The sequence below is a fragment of the Onychostoma macrolepis genome, chromosome 02, assembly GCF_012432095.1.
Source record: "Onychostoma macrolepis isolate SWU-2019 chromosome 02, ASM1243209v1, whole genome shotgun sequence".
In the NCBI taxonomy this organism is placed as follows: Eukaryota; Metazoa; Chordata; class Actinopteri; order Cypriniformes; family Cyprinidae; genus Onychostoma; species Onychostoma macrolepis.
This window is the reverse complement of record NC_081156.1, coordinates 27,132,231-27,144,866: the sequence shown is the minus strand read 5'-3', so window position 1 is coordinate 27,144,866 and position 12,636 is coordinate 27,132,231. Positions and strand designations below refer to the sequence as shown.

Genomic DNA, 12,636 nt, shown 5'->3' with positions numbered 1-12,636 from the left:
GATGTTAATTGCATTACATTTATATTAATGTATAAAAGTAAAATGTGTTTGTTTAGCTCTCAGTAAAGCTGCAGATCTTCTGGGATTGGATTGTGCCCAGCTGGCTGAAGTTTTGACCCACAGATCCATGATCCTCAGAGGAGAAGAAATCAGCACACCTCTCACTGTAGAACAGGTAACGGGTTAATAACAAAGTTCCCCATCGAACATCACAACTTAACTTCTTAACACAATATTTACAAAAATGTTCAATTCAGTGGCTTATTACTGTTAAGTGCAAGAAAAATATTGAGAGATATTCAAAGCAGCTCACAGAGTGAAACAGTGAGATAATACTCAACATGTATGAACAATCAATCAAGTCACACCTGAAAATCAGGGTTTCTAAGAGGTGGAGAATTTCTGGAAACATTCCAGAATTTTTGGAAACTCTCCAGGACTTTTTTGGAAACTTTTAGAAATTTACCTGAAATTTTCCGCCCCTTTGCAACCCTAGTGAAAACAGCATAGATTTGATCAGAATGCTTCTGAACTCATCGAAAACATGTCTAGAAACTCTCCCTCCCTCTAGAGGACTTCACATGTAACTGCATTCTATTAATAAACATTTCACCTTCCTCACTCCACCTTTTTATCACTGTGTGGATATAGCATAACTTCTGGTTGAAGACTCACAAACATCGCAAAAAGTTTACTGTATTGAATATGAATAACTATATGAAATCTATAAATAAACAGAGTCTTGGCACAAAAAAAAACAAAACAAAAAAATTAGTGGAAGACTTTACTACTTTACAGGATTTCACTACAAAAGAATTCAAATCAAAAAGGCAGAAAATCAACATATGAGTTATGTTGTCAGGACGGACTGTAACACTTTTTTCCCACATTTTTTTTTTTTTACTTTAATTAATTATATTTAAGTAAATAATAAATAGTTATACCCATTGTAGTCAGAATAACAGCACAAATATGTCTGTGTGTGCATCAGGCGGTGGACTCGCGGGACTCTATGGCGATGGCTCTCTACTCTCAGTGCTTCACTTGGATCATTCGTAAATTGAACAGTCGTATCAATGGCAATGAAGACTTCCGATCCATCGGCATCCTGGACATTTTCGGGTTTGAGAACTTTGAGGTGAGAGCCATTACGATGAGTTTCTGACAGGTTTTAACCCACTGGTCATGACTAGTGTTGTTTTATGCTTAATTTTCTTTCTTCCTCTCAGGTGAACCGGTTTGAGCAGTTTAACATTAACTATGCAAATGAGAAGCTACAGGAGTATTTCAACAAGCACATTTTCTCTCTAGAGCAACTTGAGTACAACAAGTATGTCATTACAAATATACAAACATACACACTCAACACATCTCCAACCAAAACGCACTTCAAATGCAACTAACGCACATGGCAAACATCTAATTCTCTGCCATTTTATTTCTTTTTGTGTGTTTGTGTTCATAGAGAAGGGCTGGTCTGGGATGATGTCAACTGGATGGACAATGGAGAGTGCCTTGATCTCATAGAAAAGGTACAAACACAGTTCCACTCAAAATCACTGACGTCACATTCTGATGTTCTAGATCTGAGTCTGTCTGTGCGTGTGTTTTCTCTGCAGAAGTTGGGTTTGCTTGCTCTCGTGAATGAGGAGAGTCATTTTCCTAAAGGAACTGATGACACATTGCTGGAGAAACTCCATAGCCAGCATTCTGTACGTCATACACAGATATCATCATTTTTCTGAAGGGCATCAGGTTTGCATGAGCAAGAGCTATAAGCAAGAATGTAACCAAATGGAAGAGCAAACTTTTGATCCACCACAGATTTGAATATTGGGCACAAAATCACCCTGAATATGGGAACTGCTGTATAATCACTAATCTATATCTCTCTCCATCTCATTAGAGGAATCAGTTCTATGTTAAGCCTCGTGTTGCAGTTCATCAGTTTGGAATCAAGCACTATGCAGGAGAGGTACAGTACCCTGTCTTCTGAGTTTTTTTTTTAAATTATTATTTATTTATTTGAGTTGGATTCGATTTACTTCAATAAATATACTATTTATGATTTACAGTATATGTAAGTAAATGAGCAGTTGTAAGCATCTTTCAAAAACCTGTGACATTTTGCTCATATATCAAATGCAATCTTATATTTCAAAATAGGTGCAGTGTATATATTTCATAATAGGTCATGTTTCATGACAGGTACAGGGACAGATGTTGCTTATTAAAGGGTCAAGAAGAATTATTATTTATTAACATAAGTGGTGTTATATTAAATATATGATTAAACATACAATGTCAGTTGTAACAATGTCACTAAGTTGGTGATCATATGATTTTTTTGTCGGTATCAATTTTGTTATGAGATAAACATTTTTGCATTTTTATTTAGATATACATTGCATCTGAATAAAAATCTTTTTTTTTTAGTTTTTATTACTTGTGTATGGCAAATTTTCATTAGAAAAATAAAGAAAAAGTGTAGTCCGTGCATTGCACGTGCACACGTGGTCAGAATTGTTGGTACCCTTGGTAAATATGATCAAAGAAGGCTGTGGAAATAAATCTGCATGGTTAATCCTTTTGATCTATTATTTAAAAAATTCACAAAAATCTTTCATTGGAGAATAAGAATTTGAAATGGGGGATATCATTATGAAAAAAATGTTTTTCTCTAATACACTTTGGACACAATTAACGGTACCCTTTTATTCAATACTTTTCAAAACCTCCATTTGCCAAAATAGTATAGGAGTTTTCTCCTATAATGCCTGATGAGGTTAGAGAACACCTGACAAGAGATCAGAGACCATTCCTTCATCCAGAATCACTCCAGACCCTTTAGATTCCCAGCTCCATGTTGGTGCTTCTTCTCTTCAGTTCACCTCACTCGTTTTCTACAGGGTTCAGGTCAGAGGACTGGAATGGCCAGCAGAAGCTTGGTTTTGTGCTCAGTGACCCATTTTTGTGTTTGTTTTTGAGGTTTGTGTTTGGATTATTGTACGGTTGGAAGATCCAAACATGGCCTATTATAAGATTTCTAACTTGATCTGTTGGTATTTGATAGAATCCATGATGCCATGTGTCTAAACAAGATGTCCAGGACCTCCAGCAGAATTATACCCACAACATCAAAAATACAGCAGTATATTTCATTGTACACATGGGGTACTTTTTATCCCTGTGTTCACCAAACCCATCTTGAGTGTTTGCTGCTAAAAAGCTACATTTGTAGTTACATCTGACCATAGAAGCCAGTCCCATTTGAAGTTCCAGTCGTGTCTGATAACTAAATATGCTGGAGATTGTTTTTTTTTTTGGTGAAAGCATTTATTTATTTATTTATTTTTTCTTGAAGCCCTCCCAAACAACGTGGTGATATAGGGGCTGTTAGATCATTTTTTTCAAGGTTTTCTGACCCGACACTCAACTATTTCTGCAATTCTCCAGCTGTGGTCCTTGAAGAGTCTTTAGCCACTCAAACTCTCCTTCTCACCTTGCATTAGGACGATATAGACACACGTCCTCTTCCAGGCAGATTCCTAACATTTTATGTTGATTGGAAATTCTCAATTATTGCCCTGATGGTGGAAATGGGAATTTTCACTGCTCTAGCTCTTTTCTTAAAGCCACTTCACTAATTTGTGAAGCTTAATTATCTTTTGCTGCACATCAGAAATATATTCTTTGGTTTTTCTCATTGTGATGGATGATTAAGGGAATTTGGGCTTTGTTTTCCCTCCTATTTATATTTCTGTGAAACAGGAAGCCATGGCTGGATAATTTCATGTTCATAATCACGGTGGTGTGCCCAAAATTGTGAATATGAATGGGAATATATTTCAGATATATTTTACTGATAAGAATTTCTAGGGGTACCAGTAATTGTGTCCAACATGTATTTGAGAAAAAACATTTATTTTATAATAATATTTCCCCCCATTTTAAATTCTTATTATCCAATGAAAGGTTAGATTTTTGTGATTCTTTTTTATTTTAAATAAAAGATCAAAAGGATTAACAATGCACATTTATTTTCACAGCCTTCTTTGATCATATTTACAAAGGGTAACAACAATTCTGACCACGCGTGTATCATGTGTTATGGTATATACTGGAAAATGAGACAAAAATGTTTTCAACATCAGCATTACGGGTGGCATGTCTCAGGTTAACATCCTGCTTTTTGTCTCCAGGTTGTGTATGATGTCAGAGGAATCCTGGAGAAGAACAGAGACACTTTCAGAGATGATATTCTCAACTTACTCAGGGAGAGCAGGTGTGTGTGTGTGTGTGTGTGTGTGTGTGTGTGTGTGTAGTTGTGTAACAGTTCTCTGTGAGGACATTTGTTCACACGCTCCTGTTCTCTCAGGTTGGATTTTGTGTATGATCTTTTTGAACGAGTGAACACCTGGACTGGACAGGACACTGTCAAGTGCGGCTCAAAGTATCGCAGGCCTACTGTTAGCTCCCAATTTAAGGTAAGAAACTACAACTCACATAATGCTTTAGAGCAGGTAAACAAAAGCTAAATTTGAATGAAAGTGAAGGTAACAAGATATTTGACTGAATTTTTTACTCTTACACTCTTATTTCTACAGAAGTTTCTAAAATTTGATTTAAAAAGTGTACTGTCTGTTATTTTCACTAAAGAAACAATCCAAAACTATCAAACGATTGTCTGTTCACCTTTCAGTTATAATAAACTAAATAAAAGTATTAGTTAGTAGATTAAGTGTATTAGGTATAAAACATTTCAACATTTCGTAACAGATTTTTTATTTCTGTCTACCCAGAATTCATTGCACTCTCTGATGTCCAACCTTAGTGCCTCCAATCCATTCTTTGTACGCTGCATTAAACCCAACAATAACAAGGTATGTGTCACACACACAAGCATATGAACTAATTGAGCTGAGTTTGAGTCACTTTGTGTTGTATTTAGGTTTGGAATGAATGGTTTTGTTTATTTTGAGAATGCCAGTCAGGTCTGGTCAGATTTATAGGCCAAATTCATGTGCGGACATCTAAAACACACATGGATTAGACACGCACACTATCAGATGGCGAGTCTCTGTATGGTTGTTTATCTCTCCATGTTTTCATTCAGTAGTGACAGAAGGAGATTACACATCATAAACTCTGTGTGAAGATATAAGACTCCTTTGAGAGACACACACACGCTCTGAATACTTTTCTATTCATATTGCATTGGACCCGAGGCCATTCAGCAGGATGCCTATTAACTCTTCAGCAGATGTCAGACTGCATGTGTTTTGTGTATGTTAGTTCCTCTTTGTTCAGTTGTTGAAGGTCAGTGCTGAGGTGTTAATGGGACACATCAATTCTGTTCCATTCTACTTATGCTTTTAGATTGTGCTTTAAACACATCAATGCTGAAGTAAATCAATATGCAAATTTAGCCTCGTGCAGAAGTCACGAGTAAATAGTATATAGTGATATTTAAAAACAGCAGAAGAGAAAGCAAGCAAATTAATAATGTAGAATATTAAATAAAATTATAATTGTTAAAAACTAAATTAATAAACTAACTCATTAATTCAACTTATGCGACAAGTTTGTTTACTTTCTGATTATCTATATACAGTACAGAATAATATTTCAAAATAAGAAAATACGAAGAAAAATCAAACGGGTACATTTGGTAACATCAAATTAATTATTGTTTTTTCCTTTTTCTTTTTTGTCTTCAAATAAGTTTGACTTTACTTGAATTTGTCTCTTTTTTCTTTTTAAACAAATGAGTTATTGTAGTAAATTAAATTTAGATAAATAATAAAATAAAATAAATAATTTTTTAAATGACATCTGTCATGTATAACATCTGTCAAATTATCTGTTTTCTATTTTTTATCTCTATATCTAATATTAAGTTCTATTTAAAATCATTCTTCAGTAAACAGTAGATTATCATAATTAATTACTATTTATAATAATAACTAAAAGAATAATATATAATATAAATATACAATATTTTGTTAATTTAATAAACTCATTTACAGTTATGACATCTTCATACAGTGTCTGACTCTCTATGTCTCTTTCGGTATATTATATTTTAGTTGAATGTCTCTTGTTCTGCTGTTCCCCCACTTTATTTGAATGTAAACAGCTGGGGTGACTTCTGCCCCTTTTCTACCCACAATGCATTTCGCTCCAACACCCCCCTCCCCCTTTAAACACAAATTAGCCCAGCATGGGTCCGATCCCCATGGCAACCAGCAGTGTGTGAATGAGAGCGAGAGTTTGGGGGTGTTTATGTGTGTGAGCTGACCAGTCGATCGCTGGCTCGTTGTGGACATATACTCGCTTAGAGCTGCTGTCGGTCAGAGGATGAGAAAGGACGCTTTACTATACAGTAAGAGTTCATGTATTATTAAAAGTAAACTTTCAGATGCTTACATTGTTGCTGTTGAAGAACAGAACTGATGTAATGATGTTTAAACAGATGCTGAGAGTTTTTCCAGATTGTTTTGACTGTTTTGACAGTCTTCTATGATATGAGTTGTCAGATATCTGTTTACCTGTTGGAGAATGAAGATGCTTCTCAAAGTTTTTGCTTATTAAACAGCAGATTTATGAAAACTGTTTGCACTATTCTGATGGTTTGTTTCTTAAAGGGATAGTTCACCCAAAAAGGACAATTCTGTTCTAATTTGTTCATCCTCTTGTCTTTCCAAACTTGTATGACTTACTTTCTTCTGTAGAACATAAAATAAGTCATTTTGAAGAACTGTTTTTGTCCATACAGTGAAACCCAGTGGGGTCCAAAACAACATTGGACTCCTGTGACTTTCACTCTTTGCAAAACACACATTCGTCAAGTTTGAAACAACATATGGGTGACTAAATGATGACAGAATTGTCATTTTGGGGGTGAAATATCCCTTTAATATGTTGGTAGTATTTGTTTTTCTGGGAGCCGAGTAAAGAGAGATGTTCCTCCCCCCATGAAGCGCTCTGACATTGATCCTGTCTGCGTTCTGAGACTTCTGCTGCATGTATCAGTATGTTAATGTGCCTCTGACTATAATGAATGACTGTGTGAGTGCGAGTGTGTGTGTGTGTGTTGGTATTGACCTTGCTCTCACAAGAGCTCATTCACCACTCATCTCCTCATCTCACTTTCAATCTGGTTCATTCCTCCTTCCACAGAGATGACATTTAGAAGCGGGGATCACAGCGCCCCGTTTCCGACCTCACCCCCACACAGGGTCACAGGTCAGGGGGAGAGGGGGTGATGATGGCCCACTTAGTGTGTTTGAAGAATGAAACCACTCAAAGCTCAACCGATCTATATTTGAAAGCAGAATTAATCCAGCTAATTTAGATTTAGAACTTTTTTAAATAGAACAGTGAAGAAGCTGTAGTGATTTAAATTGCTACAATGTTTCTGTCTGTCTTTTGCAGATGCCCAATCAGTTTGAGCAGTCTGTAGTCCTCAACCAGCTGAGATATTCTGGGATGTTGGAGACCGTTAAAATCAGACGTTCTGGGTTTCCGGTTCGTAGAACGTTCAAGGATTTCTGTTCCAGGTTTGTCCCCCAAACACAATAAACTCACATATTCTTGCTAAAAAATGATTTGTTCTGAAACTTTATTTTGGATTGTGACATCCTGAAAGTGAATCCTGGCATAGTTAAATGAAGTCATTATCATTCTTCTCAGTCCATACAAGTCCTCTTTCTATGAAAATGAGACTAGAATGTGTCTTATTCACAAAATTCTGAGTTATTTGACACCCAGAATTAACATTGTGCTATTACTTCTGATTTTCCTGCATTTTCTATTGTTCATGGTAGCAGTAATTCATTGAATGATAATAAAATTATGGATAAGAGTGTTATAATTGGGAAGAAAGTCGAGCACAATGCTGGCATTTAAAAGTAAGACCTGTTTTTAGTCTGTGGATAGAGCCAGATCAGTTTGATATTATGCCGAATTGGATTTGTCTAAAATTCTCACTGGTCCATGGATGTGCAACAAAACATTTCCCAAATTTTGGTCACATGATGTCGCATCACTTCACATTTTTCTCTCTCCATTGAAATCAATAGATAGAGTAAACTCTTATGTTTAGACTTCCTTATTGTGAACCAATTTTGCAGGACAGTTTAATCACTGTTTTATTTTTTTATTTGTCAGGTACTATGTGTTGATGAGGGGTTTGGCTTTGTCAGATGACCCAAAGGGGCGGTGCCTCCTCCTGCTGCAGCAGTATGACAACAGCAGTACTGAATGGCAGCTGGGAAAAACCAAAGTGAGCAACATCATGTTCTCTGGATATTCACTTTGACATGTGTATCTTTGTGGGTAGCTGACATAAAATACTTTTTTCACAGTTTTAACAGTTTCATCAGTTAATCACACAGTATTGCTAATTCTTTTTAATTATTAGAGAAACACTACTTGGAATATTTGTAGTCATTTTATCACATAGGACCTTATAAAATAAGCTGTTAGAGGCAGAATGTGATTAAAATAATGAATAACTGGTGACCAGTTTCAGGATTTATGATTATATTAGGGCTGCCAACTCTCACGCAATTGACACTTTTCTCACGCTCTCATACCACACATCCATTTTCTCACGCAGTCAAAAGCACCCTCGGTTAAAACTGTAATAATAGAAAATTGGCCAAACAGATATAGTAAATGCTCCAGTGCGTATGTGTTTGTGCTCTGGAAAGCGCCAAAAGATTCTATTTACAACGTGTTTTCGTAGTGCTGAGCAATGTAGCCAATCACAGACATATCTGTTGATTTCTTGAACACCTGTGATTGGTCATTGCGTTCAAGGTAGTCTGAATTCACTCGCCTCTAAATGCCGGATTTTTTTCCTGCACACTTGCGAATCCTCTCACTGTAAATAAGAGGTTCATTGATTACAAAGGAACTTTGTGAGATCGCGATAAACTGAAGTAAGTGACATCTTTTTAGTGATTATAAAGGAAGGGCTATTTGCGCACTTCTAGGCTACATATATCCATTCAGAATTTGAATAAAAGTTTTGTTTTTCATCCTGCTAATGGCCATGTAACCTGTTCAAGCAGCAAAGTTTCAGGAGTGACATATAAATCCCTCATGAATGAAGGATTCATTTTCGAATGGGAGAAAATATTATTTCTCAGAACAGATGTTCAAGGCAAGCAATGCAGAATAATAGATTAATAGAGAAATATTTTAATTTTCATGTAAAAATATTTTTAAAATGCGGTTGCAATTATTTATGAAAGTAGCTAATGACTAGTAAATCTTGCAATTCTTTCACTGTACATTTATTTATAATAAGACACGTTTGTAAACCTGTTTTCAAAGAAGCTGTTTTTTTCCCCCAAAATAAAAGCTCATAGGTTTATCTCTTGCAAGCAAGGACTAAATTTAACAGACTCACGCAAACAAAACATGAGCAGAGCATGCTCATTGTTTATTTGAAGAAAAATTTAAATATTGGGGTGGGGTTTATATGAATGTATTTCTGAAGGGAACTGAATATTTTTCAAAGTGCACCCGATAGATGAATTTAACTTTGAAATGTACAAAATTTTCTTCCGGGGGGGAGGGGGGATTTTAGTGCAAGTGAAGCAGTTTGAGAGATAAATACATCTAAACGTAATTTATTGGTTTTGTACTCTAGATCAGTCAAGATCTGGTGTGAATGATGTCTGTATATTGGTTGTTCTTAGGTGTTTATGAGAGAAAGTTTGGAGCTGCGGTTAGAGAAGCAGAGAGAAACAGAAGTGCTCAAAGCAGCTTCAGTTATTCAAGCTCATATACTGGGCTACAGAGCACGGTAAACACACTTACACATGCATATTCACACTTCCAGTTGGTGCCAACTCTCATATACTCTCTCTGTTGCTGTCTCTCTGCCCTCTGCTGGTTATAGGAGGCAGTACAGGCGGTTATTGCAGTGCATTGTTGTCATTCAGAAAAACTACCGTGCACTGTATTGGCGTCGGCGCTTCCAGATGACGCGCTGGGCCACCATCACCCTACAGAAGAGGCTCAGAGGGCAAAGGGCACGACGGCTCTACATTCAACTTCTAGAGGAGAAGAGGATGAGGGAAGAAGAAGAGAAGAGACGACGAGAAGAGCAGGAGGCACAGGAGAGGTAAGCAGTTCAATTGCCTTTATTATTATATCTACGTTTATGTCTTTACAGTTTGTTTCTAAGTGTCTGATTTTCTTCTTTTTTTTTTTATCAGAGAGAGACAGCGCATCGAGTTGGAGCTCCTAGCACAAGCGGTTAGTGAAATATCTGTCTGTCTGTCTGTCTACCTATCTATCTATCTATCTATCTATCTATCTATCTATCTATCTATCTATCTATCTATCTATCTATATCTGTCTGTCTGTCTTTCTGATTACCTATCCATCTATCCGTCTGTCTGTCTGTCTGTCTATCTATCTGTGGAGAAACAATTTTTTAAAATTACTGTTTTGATATTTTAAAACAGTTTTAGTTTTCTAATTATGAAATATTGCCATTGGTTAATTTTCATTTTAATTACTGTTGGTTTCAGTGCAACATTCATGTGAAATTCAAGTGATAGTCTGTTTAAGTAGAATCATAGAATGTTGGGTAACGCAGTCTTTTCTCTGTGTTCAACGCAGGCAGAGGAAGCTCGAAGATTAGAGGAAAAAAATAAAAATGAGCAGATTGAAAATTTCTTAACCGAGAGAGCCACACCAGACAGTATTGTACCAGAGAGTATTCCACTTCAGAACGACCCACTTGAGAACCCTGAACCCTTCTCTATAGCAGAGAAGTCACTGGTGGAGCAGGTGTTTGACGAGGTGTTCGAGGTAGAGACAAACCAGGCATCACAGGTGGAGGAGATCTTGCGTTTGGAGCGTGAGATTGAAGGCCTGCGGCGACAGAAAGAGGCTCAGGAGCAGAGTCTAACTGCGCAGTCGTTGCATCGCCTGCAGTGGTTGCGTGATCAGGAGCTGCGCAGGCTAGAAGAGGAGGCTTGCAAGGCTGCGCAGCAGTTCCTCACCTCGCTCAACTTCGATGAGATCGATGAGTGTGTGCGTAACATCGAAAGCGCGCTGGGAGGGTCTGGTGGCTCACAGAGGGAGGTAGCCAGAGGTGAGGAAGACGAGGTGGATGAAGGCCTGGGAGTGGACGAAGATGGGTTTAAAGACTCTCCTAACCCCAGCGAGCACGGACACTCTGACGGCCAGCGCACCAGTGGAATCCGCACCAGCGATGATTCCTCAGAGGAGGATCCTTATGCAAACGACCGTATGCCTCTGCCCCCTGCCCTTCCCATCATCACACCCTCAGCCTATCATGCTCCTCCCTCCAGCAGTGGCTCCACCTACTCTCATGCTGTTCAGGAAGAGGAGGCGGAGCTAATCCCTCCTGATGAAGATTCAGATTATGATGCAGATGATTATGATGAAGGAGGCATCATCATGCGGCCTCCTAGCCTCCCACCTCACAATGACCACTGGTCACGTGACCACCGCAGCTCCTTGGCAACCAGCACCAGTGTCAGCTCAGGGGCGTATCGCTTCAGCTCGGAGGGGCCGCAGTCTTCTGTGAGTTTTTCCACACACGTTCAAAATGGTTGATTCATATACCACATACATTCTGTATGATTTAATTAATTAAGATTCATACAGAGATTTGAGCGTTTGAGATTTGAGTTTTGAGTTTTCCTGTAGAGCAGGGATTCCCAAATATATTTGACAGTTGGTACTTAATGCATGTTTCTGTCTTATTGTGCATGGTTTTTCTGTGCACGTTGATGCTTTGGTACTCTTCAAAATGCAGTAAGTTGGTTCTGAATCATCTGTTCTTTTCAAGCTAATTTTTTAATTCATCAAATTCATCATTAATAAAATTGAAAAGTTCACTTGCTGAATTCCCTGTTTCACTTGTAAACACACTGCTGTTCAAAAGTTAAAGCTATAGTCCGTAACTTTTTTGGGTTAAAAATGATCCGAAATCAATATTTGAGCAAGTACATAACCAGCCAGTGTTCAAAACTATCACCTTACTTTAGCCCGATTCACAATGGTTAGCTTATAATAATGTTTTCTAATTTGAGTGGTACGGGTAGGTTTTTGCAGGAAATTCGAGCATGGTGCTGCATCATTATGTCACGTCTGTAAACATAAAGAAGTTGTCCCGGCTACTATCACATGTGAGGATCCTGCAAGAGGCAGATCGTTTATAGCCTTTTCTCACAGCAGCTAAAATAATTAAATGTATCATTTTGATGGTGGATTATAATATAGAAAGGATAATGTGTTTATGAAACACATGTGAATGAAATAAAATTATATTCCAGTTTTAAATGTGCTTCTGATTACAGATAGCCTGGGATTACACAAGATTTGTATTTGGAAGAAAACAAATTCAAAGGGAGCATAATTTGCTTTTTGGGTTAAAAGAATTTCTTAATATGAAATTCGAATGGCATGACAATTAGATTAGGCTGTACAGAAATTGAAATCTACACATAGTCACGCAATGCTGATGTTGTTAACATTAATAATTTGAGAATAAAGTATAACAATAATAATAATTTGCACGGTTTGATGTGATATGAGCTAACCGATCGTTAGATTTAATCACCATTGGTAGCACGATTT

At 37.2% G+C, this 12,636-nt stretch overlaps 1 protein-coding gene across 2 annotated transcripts in view; it reads left to right on the top strand.

Moving 5' to 3' along the window:
- The window catches only part of myo10 (myosin X), a 41,079-nt gene that overhangs the window by 19,264 nt on the left and 9,179 nt on the right, over positions 1-12,636 (top strand). For both annotated transcript variants that reach the window (XM_058794124.1, XM_058794117.1), the window contains 15 exons: positions 57-175; positions 992-1,138; positions 1,230-1,330; positions 1,466-1,532; positions 1,620-1,712; positions 1,907-1,975; positions 4,203-4,285; positions 4,379-4,487; positions 4,803-4,883; positions 7,438-7,562; positions 8,173-8,287; positions 9,714-9,820; positions 9,917-10,141; positions 10,236-10,275; positions 10,645-11,577. In XM_058794124.1, coding sequence (XP_058650107.1) covers positions 57-175; positions 992-1,138; positions 1,230-1,330; positions 1,466-1,532; positions 1,620-1,712; positions 1,907-1,975; positions 4,203-4,285; positions 4,379-4,487; positions 4,803-4,883; positions 7,438-7,562; positions 8,173-8,287; positions 9,714-9,820; positions 9,917-10,141; positions 10,236-10,275; positions 10,645-11,577 — 2,414 coding nt within the window. The remainder of the gene's footprint in view (positions 1-56; positions 176-991; positions 1,139-1,229; positions 1,331-1,465; positions 1,533-1,619; positions 1,713-1,906; positions 1,976-4,202; positions 4,286-4,378; positions 4,488-4,802; positions 4,884-7,437; positions 7,563-8,172; positions 8,288-9,713; positions 9,821-9,916; positions 10,142-10,235; positions 10,276-10,644; positions 11,578-12,636) is intronic.